This window comes from Cololabis saira, chromosome 12 (genome assembly GCF_033807715.1).
Source record: "Cololabis saira isolate AMF1-May2022 chromosome 12, fColSai1.1, whole genome shotgun sequence".
NCBI lineage: Eukaryota > Metazoa > Chordata > Actinopteri > Beloniformes > Belonidae > Cololabis > Cololabis saira.
Genome location: NC_084598.1, coordinates 6,266,004 through 6,286,869, shown reverse-complemented (window position 1 = coordinate 6,286,869; position 20,866 = coordinate 6,266,004). Strand labels below are relative to the sequence as shown.

The 20,866-nt window shown below is 45.9% G+C and overlaps 1 protein-coding gene across 1 annotated transcript in view; it reads right to left on the bottom strand.

The window, feature by feature from the left end:
• The window catches only part of LOC133456187 (dynein axonemal heavy chain 5-like), an 87,292-nt gene that overhangs the window by 20,395 nt on the left and 46,031 nt on the right, over positions 1–20,866 (bottom strand). Inside the window, exons 47-75 of the mRNA XM_061734645.1 lie at positions 20,705–20,812; positions 19,207–19,394; positions 18,479–18,673; positions 18,190–18,324; positions 17,884–17,941; positions 17,582–17,713; positions 17,089–17,306; positions 16,870–17,004; positions 16,578–16,754; positions 16,080–16,169; positions 15,809–15,943; positions 15,400–15,501; positions 14,906–15,073; positions 14,566–14,772; positions 10,355–10,447; positions 9,480–9,716; positions 9,240–9,305; positions 8,760–8,900; positions 7,646–7,777; positions 7,433–7,543; positions 7,068–7,222; positions 6,151–6,272; positions 5,767–5,996; positions 5,187–5,345; positions 4,945–5,101; positions 4,405–4,550; positions 1,212–1,346; positions 996–1,097; positions 796–909 (exon numbers count right to left, since the gene is read on the bottom strand). Coding sequence (XP_061590629.1) covers positions 796–909; positions 996–1,097; positions 1,212–1,346; positions 4,405–4,550; positions 4,945–5,101; positions 5,187–5,345; positions 5,767–5,996; positions 6,151–6,272; positions 7,068–7,222; positions 7,433–7,543; positions 7,646–7,777; positions 8,760–8,900; positions 9,240–9,305; positions 9,480–9,716; positions 10,355–10,447; positions 14,566–14,772; positions 14,906–15,073; positions 15,400–15,501; positions 15,809–15,943; positions 16,080–16,169; positions 16,578–16,754; positions 16,870–17,004; positions 17,089–17,306; positions 17,582–17,713; positions 17,884–17,941; positions 18,190–18,324; positions 18,479–18,673; positions 19,207–19,394; positions 20,705–20,812 — 4,148 coding nt within the window. The remainder of the gene's footprint in view (positions 1–795; positions 910–995; positions 1,098–1,211; positions 1,347–4,404; positions 4,551–4,944; positions 5,102–5,186; positions 5,346–5,766; positions 5,997–6,150; positions 6,273–7,067; positions 7,223–7,432; positions 7,544–7,645; positions 7,778–8,759; positions 8,901–9,239; positions 9,306–9,479; positions 9,717–10,354; positions 10,448–14,565; positions 14,773–14,905; positions 15,074–15,399; positions 15,502–15,808; positions 15,944–16,079; positions 16,170–16,577; positions 16,755–16,869; positions 17,005–17,088; positions 17,307–17,581; positions 17,714–17,883; positions 17,942–18,189; positions 18,325–18,478; positions 18,674–19,206; positions 19,395–20,704; positions 20,813–20,866) is intronic.

The window sequence follows — 20,866 nt, the reverse complement described above, 5'->3', positions numbered from 1 at the left end:
CACCTGAAGCTGTTCAACGACACATTCAGAAGACGCACGGTCCTTCCTTGAGCCAGCAATGTTATTTATATATTTTAACAATAAAGTTGCCATTTGTGAAAATTCAGTGTTGTGATTTCTTTACAGTTAACATGATTCATTTGTCTTGTAACATAAATGAAATGAGGAATGGGAGTAAATAACCGTGGTGTACCTGTTTAGAATTAAATTCAATCTTCCTGTGTGAATTAGTGTGAAGACAAGGTGACTAAAGGCTGATTTATGGTTCCGCGTTACACCAACGCAGAGCCTACGGCGTAGGGTACGCGTCAATTTAATGCAGAACCGTGGACACGCTTTGCTACGCAGCCGCTGCTCTTCTCCCCGGAGCAACGCTTTGTTCCCTCCCCTCCTACACGTCATTCAAGCAGCCAATCAGCGCAGAGCCTCATTATCATAGCCTCCCCGCTCCTAAAATGAAGCACAGAAAAAGGCTTTAGAAGCGGTAAAAGTAGAGACATGGCCCACAGGCGGAATTTCTGATTTATGTAGAAAAAACAAGCTTTAGATTGTTTTTAAGACATTCAAGGCCTTTTTAAAATATACATTAAATGCCATAATATGTCCCCTTTAAGTCAAAACTTTTAAAAGGTAATATTTATGTGCTATGAACGAAGAAAGGTGGAGTCCAGGATCCTCCCTGCCCTGAACGAGTCCAGCCCTGCAGATCCACTACACCACAGTTCTGATGCTCCCAGAACTGTGGAAGTGGATCACAGGAGAGTTTCATTACACAACTGAGCGAGCGTGTGTCACCTTGTCGAAGTTGAGCAGCATGCTGAGGAAATTGGAGGCCTGCATCAGCTTCATGGCTTCGGGCCATGACGGGCGCAGACAGGACCGCTCAGGATCTATGGTCACCGGGTCCACCTGAAGCACAACAGAGGGTAAAGACTCTAGTTTCATCCGTGGGACAGAGCTGCGTCCCAACATCTGAGCCAGGCCAGGCTCCCCACCTTCCTCTGGAACAGAATCACCACGACGTCCATGATCCTCATGATGAGATGAGGAGGTTTCGGCAGCTTCCTCACCGTGGAGATGTCCGCCGGTTTAATGGTCTGCAAACACAGAGTTTATTTGTGGGGAAGGCTCCAAGACGAGTCGTCGGTGTTGGTCTCACAGCTTCTCTTCAACATGAACCACCACCGGCAGCCCGAAGAACAGATAGCTACCTGCAGTGCAGCTTCAGCAGCCTCCATAGCCGGTTTGGCCGCTTCCAGTTTGTACTCTGCTGCTGCTTTATCGACTTCAATCTCATCAACGATGAGCTGAGCTTTATCCTTCACCTTCTGCACTTGCTGCTTCACCTGAGGAAACAAAGACGTTGTTATGCTTGCGTTTTTTTAGCTGTGATATTGCAAATATAATAATGCTAAATGCTCAGTGTGCTTCTTTCGGACCGACACTGATCCACATTAATCTAAGAGCACTTAAACGAGTTGGCGATGCGTCTCAAAGAGCAAGGCTCCGGACTGCGACCAATTGGTCGCATTTTGCAACCTTTTCTGGAGGCCGTGCGGCAGTTTTTTAACTAGGAGCACCAGCGCGACTTACAAATCCACCCCTCTCCCCCACTTTCTTTCTATTTTTTCATAATTTTGTGGACGAGCGGAAGCAAGTGTCTGTGTGTGTGTAACCATAGCAACGCGCAGCATTTTTAGTAAGTGTGAACTGTGCGTGAGATTAGAAGTTACAGGATTCAGGAGTCAGTGTTGAGTAGAAAGTGCTGTGTCGTTTGACCATAAACTTTAAGGGACGCTATGAAACGAACTATAGCAGCGGTGGGCAACCCGCGGCTCGCGAGCCGCATGCGGTGACTTGCGACTTTATTTCATAGCTGCAGTGAAAGACAGACACGTAGGAAGTGGGGGCAAAATATGCCGCGACTGGAATCGAACCTGCGTTGCTGTACGTAAGTCGCCTGCTCAATCCGTTGAACTATACGGGCGCACGCACGCTCGTGTTTGTGACGGAAATAACTTGGAGGGGAAAAAAATCCACTCTCAAAATGGCAGGGAAAAAATGCACGGCCAAACGAAAATATGAAAATAAACACAGGACGTTTTTTAACAGAGTGGGAGAGTTTAATATACAGTATATATAATATAAATTAAATATTAATATTTAAGCAATACATCACGACAGGCCGTGGTTTACAATACCGACGCAAAGTGATGTATTGCTTTTATAAAACGGTTACCAATAATGTAAATATAAAAGAGTAATACACAATCTCTTTTATATCATTTTTCATTAATCAGAAATACACATTATCCAGTAAAAAATAGTCCCATCTCTCCAGATGTAGCTCCGCATGTCGTCTTTTGCTCGTCTTTTTTCTCTGAGACAGGAACTCCTCAATCCATTCATCCATCGTTAGCTCCTCCCCGGAGATCAAAGTTTACCGTCAACATGCCAAATTAATTGTTAACGAAAATAAAAAAATAAACTTTAACACCAGCTACTTTTTGCTGCTGTTGCTTCCCTGACGCAGAATGATATGCTGTGATAAGGCTTTAGAATAGAAGCCGTGGCATATAAAATAAGATAAGATAAGATTGTCCTTTATTTCTCTCTCAATGGGGAAATTCACTTTGTGCAGCAGCAGTACACTCAACACACACATGCAGGGAAGGGTTAAAAAAAAAGTAAAAAATATATAATTACGAAATATAAACAGTATACTGTATACATTGGAATGAAAAATAATATGCTCATTATACCACAGTTAACAACCAATCAGATTGCAGGATTTCACCTTCCGTTTTATATTATATATATATTGGTATTTTTATGTCTCAGAGAGAGCAGGGAGTGAGGGATGGGGCAGTTGATGTGTGCATGTGTACGATGTGGCTCTTTGCAGTAACACAGTAACCAATTGTGGCTCTTAGCATCTGACTGGTTAGCCACCCCTGAACTATAGATTTGTTTTTCACAAGAAAAAATAATCCAGAAGCTCCTGTCGGTCCTGTGCCAGTTTCCCAAACTTCCGACAACGATAGCTCAGAGGACGAGTCAGCAGGTGATGTCCCAGCACCAAAAAAGCCAAAATCTTATCATTTCAGAGAAGAATGGCTCACTGAATTTACGTGGTTGAGATATTGTGAAGAAATGAAAGTGATGTCCTGCATGTACTGCTCTCAGTACGGTCCGAAATTCGCAGGGAAAACTACATTCGCCGACTCCACCACACATTTCAAACATGAAACGCTGGTTAAGCACAACAACAGCATCAGGCATAAATTATGCAGGGACAGATGCAATGATAGAGCAAAAGCGCCGCTGCCCCCATCATTTAAGAGGCAGGCAAGTAAATAGGTCTGCAGAAGACAATGAAATTCAATACAGCCTATCATATCGCCAAGGAGGAGTTGCCATTAACAAAATTCAGGGGCCTGATTGAACTGTTTAAAAAAAACGGAGTTCAAATAAATCCCACTTACTGCAACGACACAGCATGAACGCATGTTCATTGGTGTTATTGCTGATACAATGAAAAAGCTGTACATTGCTATTACTGTAAATTGTTTGTGTTTATTGCTAAATTAATGCAGTAATGCAGTTAATATAGACAAAATTCTGAATATGTTGTGTCGATATAGATGCTCCTAGATTTTGTGCTGGTGCTCCTAAAATTTTCAGTAAGGAGCACTGGTGCTCCTAGTGGAAAAGGTTAGTCTGGAGCCCTGAAGAGCACGAGGTGCTTCTCTCTGAAGGACAACACTCTTCTGCAGTCCTCCAAAAAGGACTCAAGCGCCGCCAATATCCATCAACAAACCATCAACAAGACACAACAGCAGGTGAAAAACAAAGAAAGCAAACCCGCGCTGAGAACGGGACTCACCCATAAACATACACATCCGAGGTAACAGAATCAATGCAAAGGGCCACGGAGAAACACTAAATAAAACCAGCAATAGCAGGAGCTGTGTATAACCACAGAACAGGACAACAAATGGAAATTCACCTTGAAAACTGCGTTCTTCTTTCATTCTACGTCCTGTATTAACACATTGGACCGTTTTTTTGGTAAAAACAACAAAACATGATTGCAAACCCTTTTTATAACCTAGAAAGCACATTTAAATGGTAAATTTGGTCATGAGATTCGTATGCGTCTCCTCCAGAGTTTAAGCGTTTTATCCACCACTGTGACACGAGGATGAAAGGTGGCAATGGTCCGATACCAAGGTCTCAAAAGAAAACCCTGAAGCTGTTAGCAACATTACTCGTCTCATGCATGAAAACCTTTGATCTGTAGGACATGGACTCCAGACTTGAGGCCTGGCTGCGTAAATCATTAAATCTACTCTGCATTGTCACACAAAGCTGCTGCAGATAATTTCTAGAACAAATTCAAACCTCCTGTGCAGCCTCAGCTTTAGCAGTGACCTCCTGCAGGACTTTCTCGGCCTTCACGGTGGCCACAGCGAGCTCCTGCTCCTTCACCACCAGCTCCTCAGACAGCTGGGACACCGACCCCTCTGCCTCCATCAGTTTAGCCAGACCTGCAGGAAACAGACAGACAGACAGACCATGAACTGGAAGCTCTCTTACAGGCTGGTGGAGGGTAATCTGGAACAAGGAGGTGTGACATGGTCAGGACAGGATGAAGGATTTCTGGCTCTATTCAGAATCAGAAAGAACATCATAGAGTGTTTGTCAGGTGTCACGTCCAAACAGAGAGGAAAGAAAAAAGTCTAAATAGTTCAAATGTCAGAAAAGGTAGTCTGTCCATCTACACCCACTAAGAGTCCCGTGTGCAAATATGAAGTATACACACGATAGAATGAACAGACTTGAGAAGAGGCAGCAGCCATCATCATCATCATTAACAGACATCATTTAACTGCGTCTCTGGCTTCAACTGATCTGAGGAGCTTATGAGGAACTGGTTCCCACCTGTCTTCATGCGGTCAGCCAGCATGCCAACGCGAGTGATCTTCTCTGTGTAGATTATCTTGTAGCTGTTGATGAAGGACAGGAAGGACTTTGGCGTCACAAATGTTTGGCGGCGGAAACGCTCAAAATACATGACACATTTCTCTGCCACCAAGTCCTGCAGGAACATCAAGTCACGTGATTAGTGGCATGAACTCCCAGTCGACATTCGTCACGGTCAACATCCGGTGGACCTACTGTACCTGGAAGGCTCCCATGGTAACAACCACGCTCTCCCTCACGCCCTGCGAGCAGCAGAGGTCCTCGTACTGGGACAGGAAGTGATGGGACACAGCGATCAGGGCGTCCCGCGGCCAGCGCTGGAACCAGTCCACGGTGCAGCCAGATATCAGAGCTGGGAACTGCAGGTCAGAGGACACGGATGAGGCTAACAGACATCATTCTGCGGCTCCTCCTGGGGAGGGAATCACTTATTTCTACCATCACAGTTGTGGGCAGCTGCTGAAAGACCAACATTTGTGGTGAGCAAAGGGAGCGGGCCGGAAATTGGACCGGGAGCCGGGCCGGGAGCCGTCGGTGTGTGATCTGTCCCTCAGTGAATCAACTCTTTTCCCCTCAGGTCCACAATTTGAGACGAGTGTCTGTACAGTTCTGATCCACTAAACCCGTCTGTTCGAGCCCCTGCTGGCCCAGCAAACCCCCTGGAAGAACCGAACATCCCCCACCAGGTCTAGAACGCCTTGTTGGAGGATTGTTCCAACGGTTTAGTAGCTCAGTCCCTCTTCTGTGATCAACAGGACTAAACCCGTTTCAGCTCCTCACCTTCAAGGCGCGAGCCCGGAACTTCTCCCCGACAGGCGAGAAGCAGAGGACAACGTGGAGGTTGCTCCGCACGCGGGACAGGAAGAAGTTGTAGAGGTTCTCAGGGGTCGGAGGTCGGCGGGGGTGCTGCCGCTTCATGACGGGGATCAGGTCCTGACTGATCTCGTCCACCTCATCACGGCCGAACAGATTGGAGACTTCACCACTCGCAAGGACGTTGTTCATGTACTCTGTAGACAAGAGATGTCAGATGAGGTATCTCCATGGCAACAGGAGGAGCATGCTAACACAACTGGTACTATGTCAAGAAGAGCATAGTCAACTCAGTATGCAGTCAGATTCTGATCCCCCCCCGAGTGACATAACGGTCCTGAGGGTTTGTACCGAGGAAGGCATCTTCTTTGATTTCGTTGTCGGTGAAGAGGAATGTGATTCCTTTTCCCTGCTGACCAGCAGTCCGATACACAACTTTCAGATCCTCCAGCAGGTTGGCGCAGTTGTACGACCTGCAGCGCACACACACACACTTACTTTAGAAGTTAAAGGAGCTGTATGTAAGAGCAATAATAAAACGAATCATGAAATGACCCCGATATGTCAACAGACATTTAAAAATCATGTTCATTTCAAATACTTATGTCACTGACAACAGCACTCAAGCCAGGATATTCCAGTTTAAAAAGAGGAGTTGCAGCCCTCAAGTGATGTTTATGTTGTCATTTTTTGTTTTGGCCTGAAGCTCCACCCTCCACCTATCTCCCAATCACCAAGTCAGTATTGTTTCTGAAGCTCCACCCCCCACCTATCTCCCAATCACCAAGTCAGTATTGTTTCTGAAGCTCCACCCTCCACCTATCTCCCAATCACCAAGTCAGTATTGTTTCTGAAGCTCCACCCTCCACCTATCTCCCAATCACCAAGTCAGTATTGTTTCTGAAGCTCCACCCTCCACCTATCTCCCAATCACCAAGTCAGTATTGTTTCGGCATCCGGGTTGCCAGCTCTGCTCTAATTATCGCAGCCATGGCAGCCTACGTTCCTGCTGCATTCTGCAGCCTACCTGGCAACCTCTGGTCGGGGGGAGGAGGGGGAGGGTACACGCCGCTCAACAATATTTTGAAAGTGACTGCAGTACCAGTTTTGGCCATTTCTTACAGACGGCTCCTTTAACTCTTTCATTTTTAAAGTGGACATACACTCACCATAAATGAATATATACATGTTTACTTTTAAACCTTTAACTTTCATGTAAAATCTGGTCCATAGTACAACAAAGCTGACATGATGGTGGTGTTTCAGACCTGGTCAGTGTGATCTGGAAGGTCTCGTATCCTGCGATGAAGGACGCGAGCCTTGTCAGACTCTGCTTCCCCGACCCCCCGACCCCGACCAGCAGGGCGTTGCCCTGCGGCGTTCTCAGGATGCGTGAAATGCGCATCAGGTGGACCATCGCGTCCTGTCATTGGAGCACACAGAGAGCAGAATCAAGAGGCAAAAACGACCAGAGCATTTCACCACGTGATCAAAGCTCGGATGGGAGTCGAGTCTCAGACATCCACTGTTCCTCACACATACTGCTCATCCGTTCATGTTGTTGAATGTTGAGGATAACTTGAATAAAACCCTCGACCACCTGCGGAGGACTTCTGGGAGGACTCAGCATTACCTTGAAGAAGACCAGGTCCATGGCTCCGCCTCTCACCATCTCGTTGTACTGCTGCTGGAAGACACACAGCCGCTCCGCCAGGTCATCCAGGGACTCGATTGGCTCGTACACCTGTCAATCAAGAGCACACTTGAAAACATCCCAACATGTCCTAAAGATTCATTTACAATGAATCCTGGAAGCATTTCTACTGTATTTTGAACAGCTCCAGACCTTCGGTGCATCCAGATCAAAGTCTTCTGGTTCGTCGCCTGTCACCTCGGGAGGTTCACGCAGGAAGTCCACAAAGTAGCTGTCCCACTGAGGATGCTCAGTCAGAGCATTCCCATGATCCTCCGTCGTGATCTGAAGGACACAACTGTGGTTCACTAAACAACATTATTTGTCTCTACCTTTTTGTTAAACAGAGAAGGATGAGACACACACACACACACACACACACACACACACACACACACACACACACACACACACACACACACACACACACACACACACACACACACACACACACACACACACACACACACACACACACACACACACACAGTACTTCTATAATACTAGTACAATGTTTGTGATGCGTATGTTTCATTGTTTTACATTGAGCTGCTTAAAAAAACAAGGAATCCTAAGTTAGTCTTTACAAGTGTAAAGTTGGGACTACATTGTGCTTGTATTTATGAAGGAATGTTACATTCAGGTCAAAAGCTTTTTTTTGTGGACAGTTGAATAAACATTGGCATAAAGCAAGCATATTTTCCCTTTCTCATGTTGTTAACAGTATTAAAAACATTTAAAAATACCTTAAGGTAATTTAGAACAGCAAAAAATGTGTGAATAAATTTGCTTTTAATATGCAATTAATCGCAAGTTAACTATAGACAACATGCGATTAATCACGATTAAAAAAATTAATTGTTTGACAGGCCTAATATATATATTAATAAAACAAATATTTGTGACATATTAAAAAAATTATATATATCATATGTATTTTATATACAAAATGCACATATATATGCCTTAGGTTCTTACCAGCATGGTATTAACCATTAATATCTGTGCATACAAAAAAACAAACAAACAGGGAAGGATGTTTCCATTCCTGTGCTTCCTGTGCTGCTCCTGTGGAGGAGCAGCTCACTCCAGTGTTTGGGCATATTCTCCATCTTAAAGCTAGATTAGTGGCCTCTGTCCTCCATCTGAAAGGCGTTTAAGTGCTCCTCTAAAGTTCTTACTTGATTACTTTTGAAATAATTGAAAAACAATGCTGCATAAAAAGTTGGCGACTCTTTGGGAGAAATAAAAACTAAAGCAGACAGACTTTTTCCATGATGCTGCTGAAGGTCTGTCTGTCATTCATGTCGATGAATCGGTCAGCGATCACTCTGCAGCACTCATGATGGAAGAGAGCGGCGAGGAGAGAGGAGCTCTGACACACCGCCGACGTCACCGTCAGGACACCCTGAAAAGCACCACACACACACACACACACTCACATGTCCAAGATGGCACTGCAGCAGGAACACTGGGAGGTGAAAAACGGTTCACACACTCAACAGAACCTAAAACTACTCTGCCTAAAACGTAGCGCCGTCAATAAGACAGTTATCTTTGGTGATACTGGTGCTGCTGATAACTTTATTGCATGTTTTCAAACAGGTCACGTTACATGAGGCACCATCATTGTAATGCTGAAGACAGACCAGTTTATGACAATATATCAACCGTTTTAAATCCGGAAAAATGCTTCATTCAAGTATTTTCCTCCCAATGTGTTTGAGAAAGCGAAGCTGGATTCTACCTGCCAGATTCTGCTCAGATCCCTCAGGTTGAAGATGTAGTGGAACTTTGCAGGAGACGGTAACATCTGAGGAAACACAGCCACCAAACATGTGAAAGATGCAGAAAATAACTGTTCTTCTGAACCGCCCTGTGCCCTTCAGAAAAAAAGCAAGTGCCCTTCAGAATAAAATCAGGAAAATAAAAACGTGTCGTAATGAAAAGATGCCGTATCAACAGACATAAACATGAGGAGTCTGACCTTGGCCTTCACGGCCTGCCACACGCGTCTGGTGGTGGGAACGAGGGCGGCGGCAAATTCACAGACTTGGTCAGGGAAGCCTCTCTCCTGGCAGAAGTACCCCTGAGCCACGGTGCTGAAGATCTTGTCGATGGACGAGTTGGCGGGAAGCGTGCAGTTAAAGATGCAGAACTGCCTCTTCAGACGCTCGGGAATGTCGTTGCGGCCGCCACCGGGGTGGATCATGGCTGCCGCCACCTGTTGAAGGTCATGACACGCTTCATTCACGCTGCAGTTTGACAATGGTCGCAGCTCGACTATACAACATTTAAACGAGTGTCTTTCTGCCTGAAATGTCCCGCTAGCGTGATGATGTCGTGGAGGAGGTGAATCAGCCGTTTCAGGGATGAAGACAGATCAGAGCCAGTTTCTGTTATCTGATAGTCCAGCAGGTAGTAGTTGGACGGTAGTTTGTGTCGTATAAATAAACCCATCTGAATCTCGGCTATGTACAAATAAACCACAAGATAAACCTAATCTGGATGTTGTGTGTAAAACACCTGTATATAAAGAAGAGGCCAACAGGTTTGGGAAGCAGGAGGTTTCCTCCAAGAAGTTATGATCAATGACTCAAACTGAAGTCCAACAGCGTGGGTGAACAAAGGTCAAATAAAGAGGGGAGATACCCGCCACTTAAACGAGTAAAACTAGTTCCAGTCTGACTTTGGTTCTCAATAAAGTGGTGTAACACTAAAGAGCAGCTGACGTCTGCACAACGTCTACACCTAAACACTAAAGCTTCTCCTCCTGGGTAGAAACTGCTGGAGCAGCCGTCGGAGATGCGTTTGTCTCCCTGAACTCGTCTCACATGTGTCCAGTAGCTCCACTTGTCTTACCTGAACATCCACCACATGGATGAATTCCCCCGGACTGTCCAAGCTGTAGAAACCTCCCTGCTCCATCAGCTGGCGCACAATCTCATTGGTTATCTGAGGGAAATTAGGGCGGAGATAAGGATACAGAGACTGTGGTTGGTTATCAGCAGAGGGGTGTAGAGGGGAACCGCCAGCTCATTACAGGCTTTAGTGAGAAAGACAACATGCATGTTAACAGCCTTTTATGTTCAGCGTTTGAAAGGGATGTGAAAGCAGGAGTCTTCAGTTCTGTCCGCAGCGTCGACTTTTACACGTTATCTGCACACAGAGGACCACGGTCACGGGACTGCACCGTGTAAAGGTCGGCTCCACACTTGCATGCTTCTCGCTTGCCTTTGAGGACCGCAGGACTCCAAGGACTCCAAGTTTCTCTGTTGGCAGTTCCTGTCCTCGTGGAGTATGGTACAACCTTCAATCGTAACTAGGGCTTTATCTATCGAATATTTTAGTAATCGAGTATTCTACTGAAAATTCCATCGATTAATCGATTAATCGGATAAAACATATTTTTGTTTAGTTAAAGAGCAATTATAAATATATATAAGATGTTAACTGACATTACTAAGACTGAATTATATAATACAGTAGGTTCATGGCTGTGCATTTAAAAACCCTGAACTTACACCAGTTAACCAAATTCACTGCCTTCACTCAAAAAACTAAAGATCTTACCAAGAAATGTTCTTATTTCTAACCTAAAAATGCCATCACACCTGATAACACACATCACTTAAAAGGTTAGGTGTTTTTCCTACGTGTTTCAATTGAACGTTTTAAGCTAAAGTCTTGATAAGATTTTGAGTTTTGGCAGTGTTCAAAATAAAATTCTGAGACCTGCTGTATTGGAGCACATTAGGCTACTTGACGTTTTATCCATCAATGACTACAGAGCTAAAATTGTTAGCTTTATTACGTTTTTATTTTTCACCCTCATCACTCTACAGCTCTGTGTTTTTACAGATTAAATTTGTTAGCCACGCATCGACAGTTGTAATAATTAATAGAAACCTAGTCCTCCACAGGGCTAACGTAAAATGTTAGCAAAGTACCGTAACGTTAATCTCATTAATTAGCGCTACGTTTACTTAATTTTACCTTGTCTCGGGTGACGGTCCTCCGCTCTCGGAGTAAACAGGGAGATGCTGCAGCATTGAGGACGTGCCGTTGTGGTATGCAAGCGTTGTCTTACAGTGAATACATGCAACAGTGTTGCCTTGGTGTCCAGCTTGAAATGCTCCCACACTTTTGAAATTTTCTTCCTTTTTTTTGTGCCTTTCTCTTCGCTTTCTTCGCCGCCTTCGTCGTTACCTCTACTTCCATAGTTAAAACCAAACATACCCGTCGCCTCTGTCAGCGCGTTGTGCCGCATTAAACGTAGTCCGGGTGAAATACCTGCTTTGAGCTGCAAAATTAAACAATTCCTCGAGGCCGAGAAAATTCCTTGATCATTTTTTGTAATCGAATTATTCGAGGAATCGTTTCAGCCCTAATCGTAACTAAAAAAGATGACAGGGAAGAAAGTTGGCAGACATCCTAACTTCAAATCAGAAATAAGAATCTCCATTCATGCAGACTTTCATTCGGTGGTCTGTTCACACGGCTGTTTCTCTTTCTATAGAAGAGGCAGCATGCAGAAAAAGATGACAATAACATTGAAAAATAAACTATTACATTGGTTAGTTGAGAGTGGAGGAAAAAAATACATTGAATTATTTTGGTAAGTAATACAAATACCAACCAGAACCTAGAACTTTATTAAATTGTGTGTGGAAACGCAGGAAAGAGGGAAGAGGTTAAGATTACAATTAAGACAATCATCTCAGATGAAACTGGACCCTATTCTTATTGGCTGGATACCCGGGGAAGCACAATTATATTAAATATGAACACACTTTCATAAACCTCAGTTTACTGACCGCAAAGGAATCCACAGCAGGGAACTAGAAAAACATCAGCGGTGGCCGACACAAACAGCTGGAGTCAGCCGGGGCCGGGCGGGGCCAGAGAGCGGCAGCATCAGATGCTGTCAAGCCATTACAAAGAACAACATGTATTAACAAAGCCAAATGTGCATTTCTGGGAATTTGGAGACCCTTTTTTAACTCTTAATCATTGATTATTGAAGACCGGAGCCAACAGGTGAGCCAGTGGATACTGAGACCATGTAGCTTCTGTAAAGACGCATCCTCACTCCCTGTAGACCTGGAGAGCTCCAGCAGACTCGGATTTAAGAAAATGAGCCGTTTCTTGTTTCCGTTTCTGTGTGGCCACCGTTCTTTCGGATTTCACTAAAGCATCACGTGATATGAGGCCTGCAGGGCGACAACAAAATTCATCCCTCCATTTCCTACACAGGGTCATGGGGGGCTACTGGAGTCTCCAGGAGCCTGTCCCAGCTCACTACAGGTGAGGCAGGGGTAGGCCTGGGCGATACACGGCGGTGTCTGTCATCACGTGACTCCACCCATCCAGTCTGAACAAGAAGGGAAACCCAAGAAAACAGCTTATGGTTCAAACGAGAAACGGCTGACATAACAGGACTGTCTACTAGCGCATTTCAAGTTCCCACACTCTCACGCTGAGAAATAACAGCGCACAGTAACTCCAACGGCCCATCTTACAAACGGATCAGAGCTACCAATGCTACCGTCTGGAGTCACCGACCAATCAGAAAATCTGAAAATAGATGTTATTGTTGCCGGCTAAGGGTTATCGTACATTTATCGTGATATTGATTTGAGGTCACATCGCCCCGCCCCAGGCAGGGTACACCTGGACGGTCTCTAGTCCACCGCAGGGCCATGTGTGTACACACACACCTGCATTGAGAATGCAGACTCCACACAAAAGCACTCCTGCGGGGCCCGGGAGTCAAACCAGGAACCTCCCTGCTGTGACGCAACAGTGCTGACCACTAAGCCTAAAATAAATCCATTCAAAAATTCTGATTCATTCCCGGTCGGGCAACTGGAGTCTGGTGGGGGCCTCCTGCTTGCAGATGTCCTGCAGACGCCCCGGTCTGACCTCTCCCCTCATTGCAAAACATTACCAATTCTAACTCTAATAATTATTCCTGGCATTATCATGATGTATTGTTTCATATTATTATATTAAGTTATGAAATCTCATGGGATGTTAAATTATAGTATTATTATATTGTTATATATAATAGTATGGTGATATAATTTGGTTATATGTTATAATATTTTATAAAAATTATGTTATATTAGGATATTACTATATTATTATGCTATATTTATATAATACCATGCTACACCACTCTATATAATTATTTATTTGTTTACTCTCGAATTAATATTCTCAATTTATGTATCTATTTTCATCATCTTATTTACACTCACACACGGCACGCACACACAGACAAATACTGATGTTGTCTTTTGTCGTTGTTTGCACTGTATGTTAATTAAAAAAAAAAAAAAAAAAATCTGATTCATCAGTTAGTACCAGTAACAGTTTTTAAACTATTGTAATTTCTTTTTTAATAATGGTGACCTAGTTTCATGTTGTGGATCAGAACCTAAAACACTGAGAAAGAAAGGTGTTGGCGGTTTGACCTCCGTTCCAGGTGAGGTGGTGGCCTGGGAGGTCATGGGGGCAGAGCTTCGCCGTGAGCACAACAGAGGCGCCACCAGAAACGTACCAGGCTTGGGTTTATCTGATTCACGCTGAAGTAAAGTGACCCGTGGACCTGCAGTACTACTAAGACGTCACCCCGACATCAGGATTTAGTATTTAGCCAAGTCTGTTTTACACTATAAACATATCAGGTCATGATGCTACATGTTCCAACGGTTTTAAAATCCCCCGGAGCACAATGAGGGCACGTGCCGGCTGACAGTCAACATCTAACTTTGTTCATCGCACAAGTTAAATAAATCACATCATTTTCAGTGTTTTGTTAGTTGGCTTAAACAACGTGGTTGAAGTTAGTGAGACGAGTCATCGATTCAATAACCGATAGAATCATCATCTATAAAAACAGTCATTGGGTGCAGCCCTATATGACACAGTCATACAAATGAGTTTAAATGATGATATTAATACTGTCCTTAAATGTTACTGTAAAACTATTATGGCCAAAAAATAGCCAGAAAGGAAAAAGGACACAAAGAAGAAAACGTCGACCAATCAGAGAGCCAGCAGCTAACCTGGTCTCCCCATTCGTTGATGACAGGCATGTTGATGTCGTCGATGAAGATGGTCATCCTGCGCCCCGCCGGCGGGCCATAGGTGGTGCCCATCCGTTTATCGATGTAGCTCTCGGTGGTTCTCTGGAACATTCCTGGCAGCGTGGCGGATGAGAAGTTCACCGTCTTGTTGAGGTGAAGCTCTGGGTCCAGCTTACTGGTGTAGCCCTGAAGGGGGACCGGACAGATCACGCTTTCAGAGGCGTCCTCTGCCTGGATTCATGTTTGAATTCAAGTATCTGAACTCTAAATCTTAAAAAGGAAGGTTTTCCTCAACAGCTTCCCGACTCTATGCTCTCACTTTAATCATGACAGTCTTGGCGGTTCCCTGCTCTCCGATCAGCAGCACCGCCTTCCTCTGCTTCATGATGGTCTGCATCAGGAAGTCCGTCCTCACGTTGTCCACGTTGGGAACCAGGATGGAAGAGTAGTCTGGTACATGGTCTCTGGGGTAGATATATTCTGGGACCTGAATTATGACAAAAACAAAACATTTAAAACACATTTATACTCTATAATAGAGAGGATTTGTGAAGGATGGGCAGCCCTGGTAACATAGTCAACTGTATTGGTCTGGTAACAGTCGGTCTGGAAGCTTGAGACCATAAACTCATCTAGGCTTTTTTAAGGCCTCAGTGATAAATAAAAGTCATTTTCTCATTGACTTTTAGTTTCCTCCTGCAAACACAAGACCTTCTTCTTCTGCGGCCAGTAGACAGAAAGCCAGAGGAAGACGTTGGCTTTGACCGGCTCCTAACAGGAGGATAAACGAGGACGTCAGAGAAGCCCACAGACCTTGTTGGACCAGTGCTCCCACTCTCCCTGGTCATTGACGGTGAACTCAAAGATGGTCTGCTTGTCCTGAGTCTGTGGCAGGTCTAGACGTGAGCTGTGGCCCTGCATAACAGAAACACAGAAACAACCATTTTCCCTGGAGTTCATGAGGAAGTGCTCAACAGCAACAAAGACATCACACCACCTTTAATCTGAAAAATGAGCTTATATCTCGTTTGATGAATTCATGCATCAAGAAACGGGCCTCCTGCGTTCTCTGCAGGGTTTATTACAACCCGCAGACATAACAGAGGGCGGAGCGCGGGACAGGTTAACACCTCCTTAGGCTTTGGAAGAACAGCCGGTGACAGCGGACTTGTACCCTCACCGGGACTGAACACTGACATAAATTCATGTAAAGGTAAAAGACCTTCAGGAAGGCCTCCATCTTGGCTTTGTCATCCAGCTCCAGCAGCGCACCCAGAGACCACATGACTGCAAAAACAAACAGGCGGCCAGCGTGTCCATGGCGGACCTGCTTCTCCTCTGTAGAGAGGAGCAAACCCTGTTAATAGACACAGGAACAGGAATCAGCAGGGACCAGACATCTTCTCCCACCTCACATTTACAAACTATGATGTCTTCTTTTGAAGACACCTTCCCCAAGCAGGACGCCCCCCCCATCTTCTGAGTTTACTGACCTGCAGCAGGTCAATAGTCTGTCTGATGTACATACACTCCAGCACCTGCATCTTCGGAGACACAGCGGTGAACACAAACTCCAGCAGGTCCTGAAGGTGTTAATACAGAAATACATTACTTTCTCATTCATTTGCTGTTTTTTTAGTTTCATCTCCTTCCAGCTGCCAAGGGAAATATCTGCTACTCCACTTCGAGGGGACAGACCCCCCAACAACCCTGAACAGAAATATATGCACGGACACATGGATGGATTGTGGTAAAAGTCATTTTGTTTTCTGGTGGGGGAGGTGCAGTTGACTGTCAGCAGCAGCAGAGCTCTCTGAGGAAGGCGGGAGAACCGCCGAAACTTTCAGAGAGAAGGTAAGAAGTCGGAACTTTGTCTGAAAAAAAAACAACCCATAAGATATCAATCTGAAGACATGATGAACACAGAGCTGTTTATCGTCATGGAAACAGCCTGTCCCGATTCTAAAAGCAGAATCCCTTTCCACCCTCACCTGGTAGCAGCTGTCGAAGCAGCTCCTCAGAGCTTCCGCCAGCTGAGCCGGGAGCTCCTGCAGCCAGGCCTGCAGGATGGGGCTCCAGCTTAGCACAGAGGAGCTCATGAACACCATGCCGTTTCTGGACACGGTGGCCGGGGAGGCGTTGTCGATGTTGTGGGCTTCAAAGACGACCTGGAGGGACAGAACCAGAGCTAGAGTCCTAACTTTATTACTAGCGCGGTTTTAGGTAAACTGACAACCGTGGTCGGCGGACTCGGACGGCCTCAGCGGCTCCGTGCTGAGTCACCTTGCAGCAGGGAGCCATGGGGATTCGATCTCCATTTGCCAGCGTCAGGGTTTTGTTGTCGTCCAAAACTGAGTTTAGGTTCTCAATCCAGATGGCGTCCACTGGACCGTCCAACACGATCCAGATGTACTCCCCCTGATGCGCACACACGGAAACATGCAGGTCATCACCTGTTTGTGCACACGTACACGTACGAACCAGATTACATCGTCAGTCAACCTTCTTGGCTTTGAGAGTTTTCCTCCACAGCGTGGAGAAGATGCCGTCTGTCCAGTCGTTGGTGGCGACCTCCAGCCTGCCGAACATCTGCGAGGCTGTGATGGCTTTGGGGTTCATCCTCATCTCCCGGTGGGGGGAGCCACAGTCCGTCATGGCCTTCATCAGCGTGTTGATGCAGTTGGTCTTCCCTGCGCCGCTGGGACCCAGCGTCATCATACCTGCATGAGCAGGACAGATGTAAAAGGTTGGTGCTGCACAGCGTTTCTATCCTCAATTGTAAACATTGACTTAAATCCAAACACTACAACAAATGGACCCAAAGTCCTGGTACGAGTCCACAGACTGTCATTGACGAGGATAACAACTGCTTATGGACGGCAGGTTGACCGCTGGGTTCTGTTGGACATTCTCAAGCCCGTCACCACATCCAACCACGGCCAGACTACCAGAGCTCGCTGTTTTTAAAGGGCGCTCTACAACAAGAAGCGTGTACCGTGCCGGACTCTCTGCGTCTCATAGAGCTGGACCAGTTTGAGAATCCAGGGAGGATGTGGGATCAGACCAGCCTTCTGAGCCTGGCTGGAGATGCACGCCTCCAAGTCTGGATAACCGGCTTTATCCAGCACTACACAAGAGGAAGGAGCGGAACATTAGCAGCTCTCAGACATCCAATAAAAACACACTTTAAAGGACGGGTTTCGTTCATGTCAAGCCTCAGAACAAGCAAACCACAGGGAGAGCCCCAGAAGTATTTAATTACAGATGTAGAAAGTGCTAGAATGGAGCTACACCTACCAATACCAGGGAACAGATCGTTGATCAGACTCATGAACAGCGGCTCGTCTTCATCCACCTGGAATAAACAAATCCATGCTGTGAAAAAGACAAACTGCTGTCTGCTGGGTAAGAAGGGAATCCTGCAGACACTCGAGCAGAACAAAAGTGGAGGTATTTCATCAGAAATCCCAGCTCAGCTACACCGGAGTGAAATGATCCTCCTAACAGCAAAAGTCCTCAACTAATCCTCAGCAGGTCAAAATATGTTTGCTAGTTGTTTCTGCCAGTTTACTGCAACAAGGAGAGAAAGGAAGCTCTAGTCACCAGCTTGGAGAGGTTCATGTCTCTCAGAACCCTCATCACCACTGTTGTCTCTGGTTCCGACGGGTTGGATCTCTTCACAGCTCCCAGCGTCCTCAAAACTGACAGAATGTTCCTGAGGCCAAAGTCATAATGAACCTGGCGGGAGGTACAAGGAAGAAAGACCACCGGGGACACGCTGAGACCGTGTTCTGAACACTGACACGCTTAAAACGGTTCAATGAGAAGACACAGGTGTAAAACGATAAGACAAAATGCTGCTGTTGGGGATAACCAGGCATGGAACTCCCACCTGTTTGGACAGCTGCTCCTCACACAGCTTGTAGAGGGTGTAGAACTTCTTGCTGAGGACCTGGTTCTCCCGGAAACCTGCACTGGCCAGTTTGACCCTCATGATGATGGCTCGGTCTGGGACCATCATTGCCACAGTCCGAAACTGGATCTTCAGGTTCTCGGGCAGCTCCTGACGGCCTGCGTACCCGGGGTTCTGGGGGACAAAGAGGATGCTGGTAAGGTGCAGAACTTTAAAGCTGATGAACACGGCCCAGTTTCACGGCCCTGGACCGTCTGTTCTCCTCTGGAAGTCATCATCTTTGTTGACACCCAGGAACTTGAAGCTGGACACCCTCTCCACCCTCTCCACCCTCTCCCCGTTGCTCAGGATATGCTGGGGTTCAGATGTTTTCTAACGGTAGTCCATGGTCAGCTCTTTGGTCTCTTTGTCCGGGAACGAAGGTCTCCGGTTTTTCACGCGACAAGCGTCAGTTTGCCGACAGCCGTGCTGAGACCATCTCTTCTGGGAGGCTCTTCTGGTGCGTACCGGAGATGGCAGCAGTGCTAAAAACCCTTCACACATCACAACCTGAGAAACATGACATACCCTAATATCCAACATTCCAGTGATATGATGTTCCAATATTCAGGGTTGTGGAGTTTGGCAACACCATATCACTTTGCTGTGAACAAACCCAACAAGAAGTGATTCTGACGGCTCATCTCCTGCGCCCAGAGGCCGGGTACCATGGTTAGGAAGATGCCGAATTCAGGGTCCATGTCGACCAAGTCTCCATCGGTGAACACGAACTGTTTCTTCTTGTTCTTCTTACACTGCAGGACGATGTAGATCTGCTGCGCAGCGACGGAGAGCACCGGCAGCTCGATGCGGTTGAACTCATCAAAACAGCCCCAGGCTCCAGACTGGGCCAGCCCTGCAGGGACACAACAACCATGTTTCATGTGTCTTTCACGCAGGTTCGACCCCTGTTTCTCACTTCTACCCAACGGCTGCAAGTTTCAGGTCTCATAGTTCACCATCAGCCCCCAGGAGACATTTCAAAAGCTCCCTAAAATAGTCAATAAGAAATCAGATTATTTATATATAATTAATTTGATGTCAAATTTAGTAGTATATATTTCCCACTTAAAGGGGACCTATTATGAAAAACAGGTTTTCTCTTGCTTTAACATATATAAAGTGGTCTCCCCTCAGCCTGCCAACTCAGAGAAGGAGGAAAGCAACCAAATTCTGCAGTGTCTGTACAGCCGCCCGGATGAGCCGTCCAGTGTGATGTGGATCTACGAGCCGTTCAGATTCTGCTCCCATCGTTACATAACGACGGGAGCGATGCGTGAACCCACGCCCACAACTAACTCTGGCCTGAACAAGAACAACAACTAACTCCGTCGGCCGGAGCTTCCGCCATTTTTTCGTAGCGGTGTATCGCGTCATTCGCGTCACCGCGTCAGGCAGCCAATCAGCACAGAGCCTCATTATCATGGCCTCCCCGCCCACTGAGAATCCTGCGTAGATAATGAGGTTAGAGAATGGGAAGATAAAGACATGGCTCAGAGGCTGAATTTCTCATTTATTTAGCAAAAACAATCAAAAGCTTGTTTTTAAGACATTCAAGGCCTGTTTAAAATAGGTATTAGATGCCATAATAGGTCCCCTTTAAGAACTGATGATGAAAATGGCTTCCCTGTCAGCGTCCTGAGTGGCGTGATGGGCTCTCGCGAGACTCCGGGGGACGGGTGACTGTTTTGCCCGGGAGGGAACGTGACAGGCAGAACGACTTTTTGGATCTACAGACGCTGAGTCATGGGGGTACTTAGTCATACCTCTTTAATAACTTATTAGGCTATGATCAGATGGATTTATGATGCTCTCAGATGACGAAAACAAAAAGCTACTGCCACATGCAAATAGCTGTAATAAGTTTTAGATTCTGTCCTTGGAGGTGGAAACAGAAGTTTCATTTTGAAGGTCTCACCTGAACCAGCCTTGCGCCACAGAAAGTCAACATTTGCTCCCATTAGCATTTGTACTAGTGCATGTTTTTATTTTACAGGATGAGGAGTTCACATGAAATAGTTTTGGGTCAGTTCAGTTCTGACTTCCATTTGTTGACCGTTAGGACGGAGGTCCAACAAAGGCCTGTCCTAGCTCCAATCTGAGATGACATTTAGCAAGAAGCTTCCAATAGCTTCCCACCCAGCGGTACCGGAGATAAGAACACACCTTTATAGATGCGGCCCAGTCCTCTGTAGTCCATCTGATCCGAGCAGTTGAAAACCACCACATACTTCCCCAGACAGCGACCCATATCTTTGGTAGTCTCCGTTTTGCCTGAAAACAGACGGCACATCAAAGTTGCCCCAACAGTGTCTCAGAGCTGGTTCT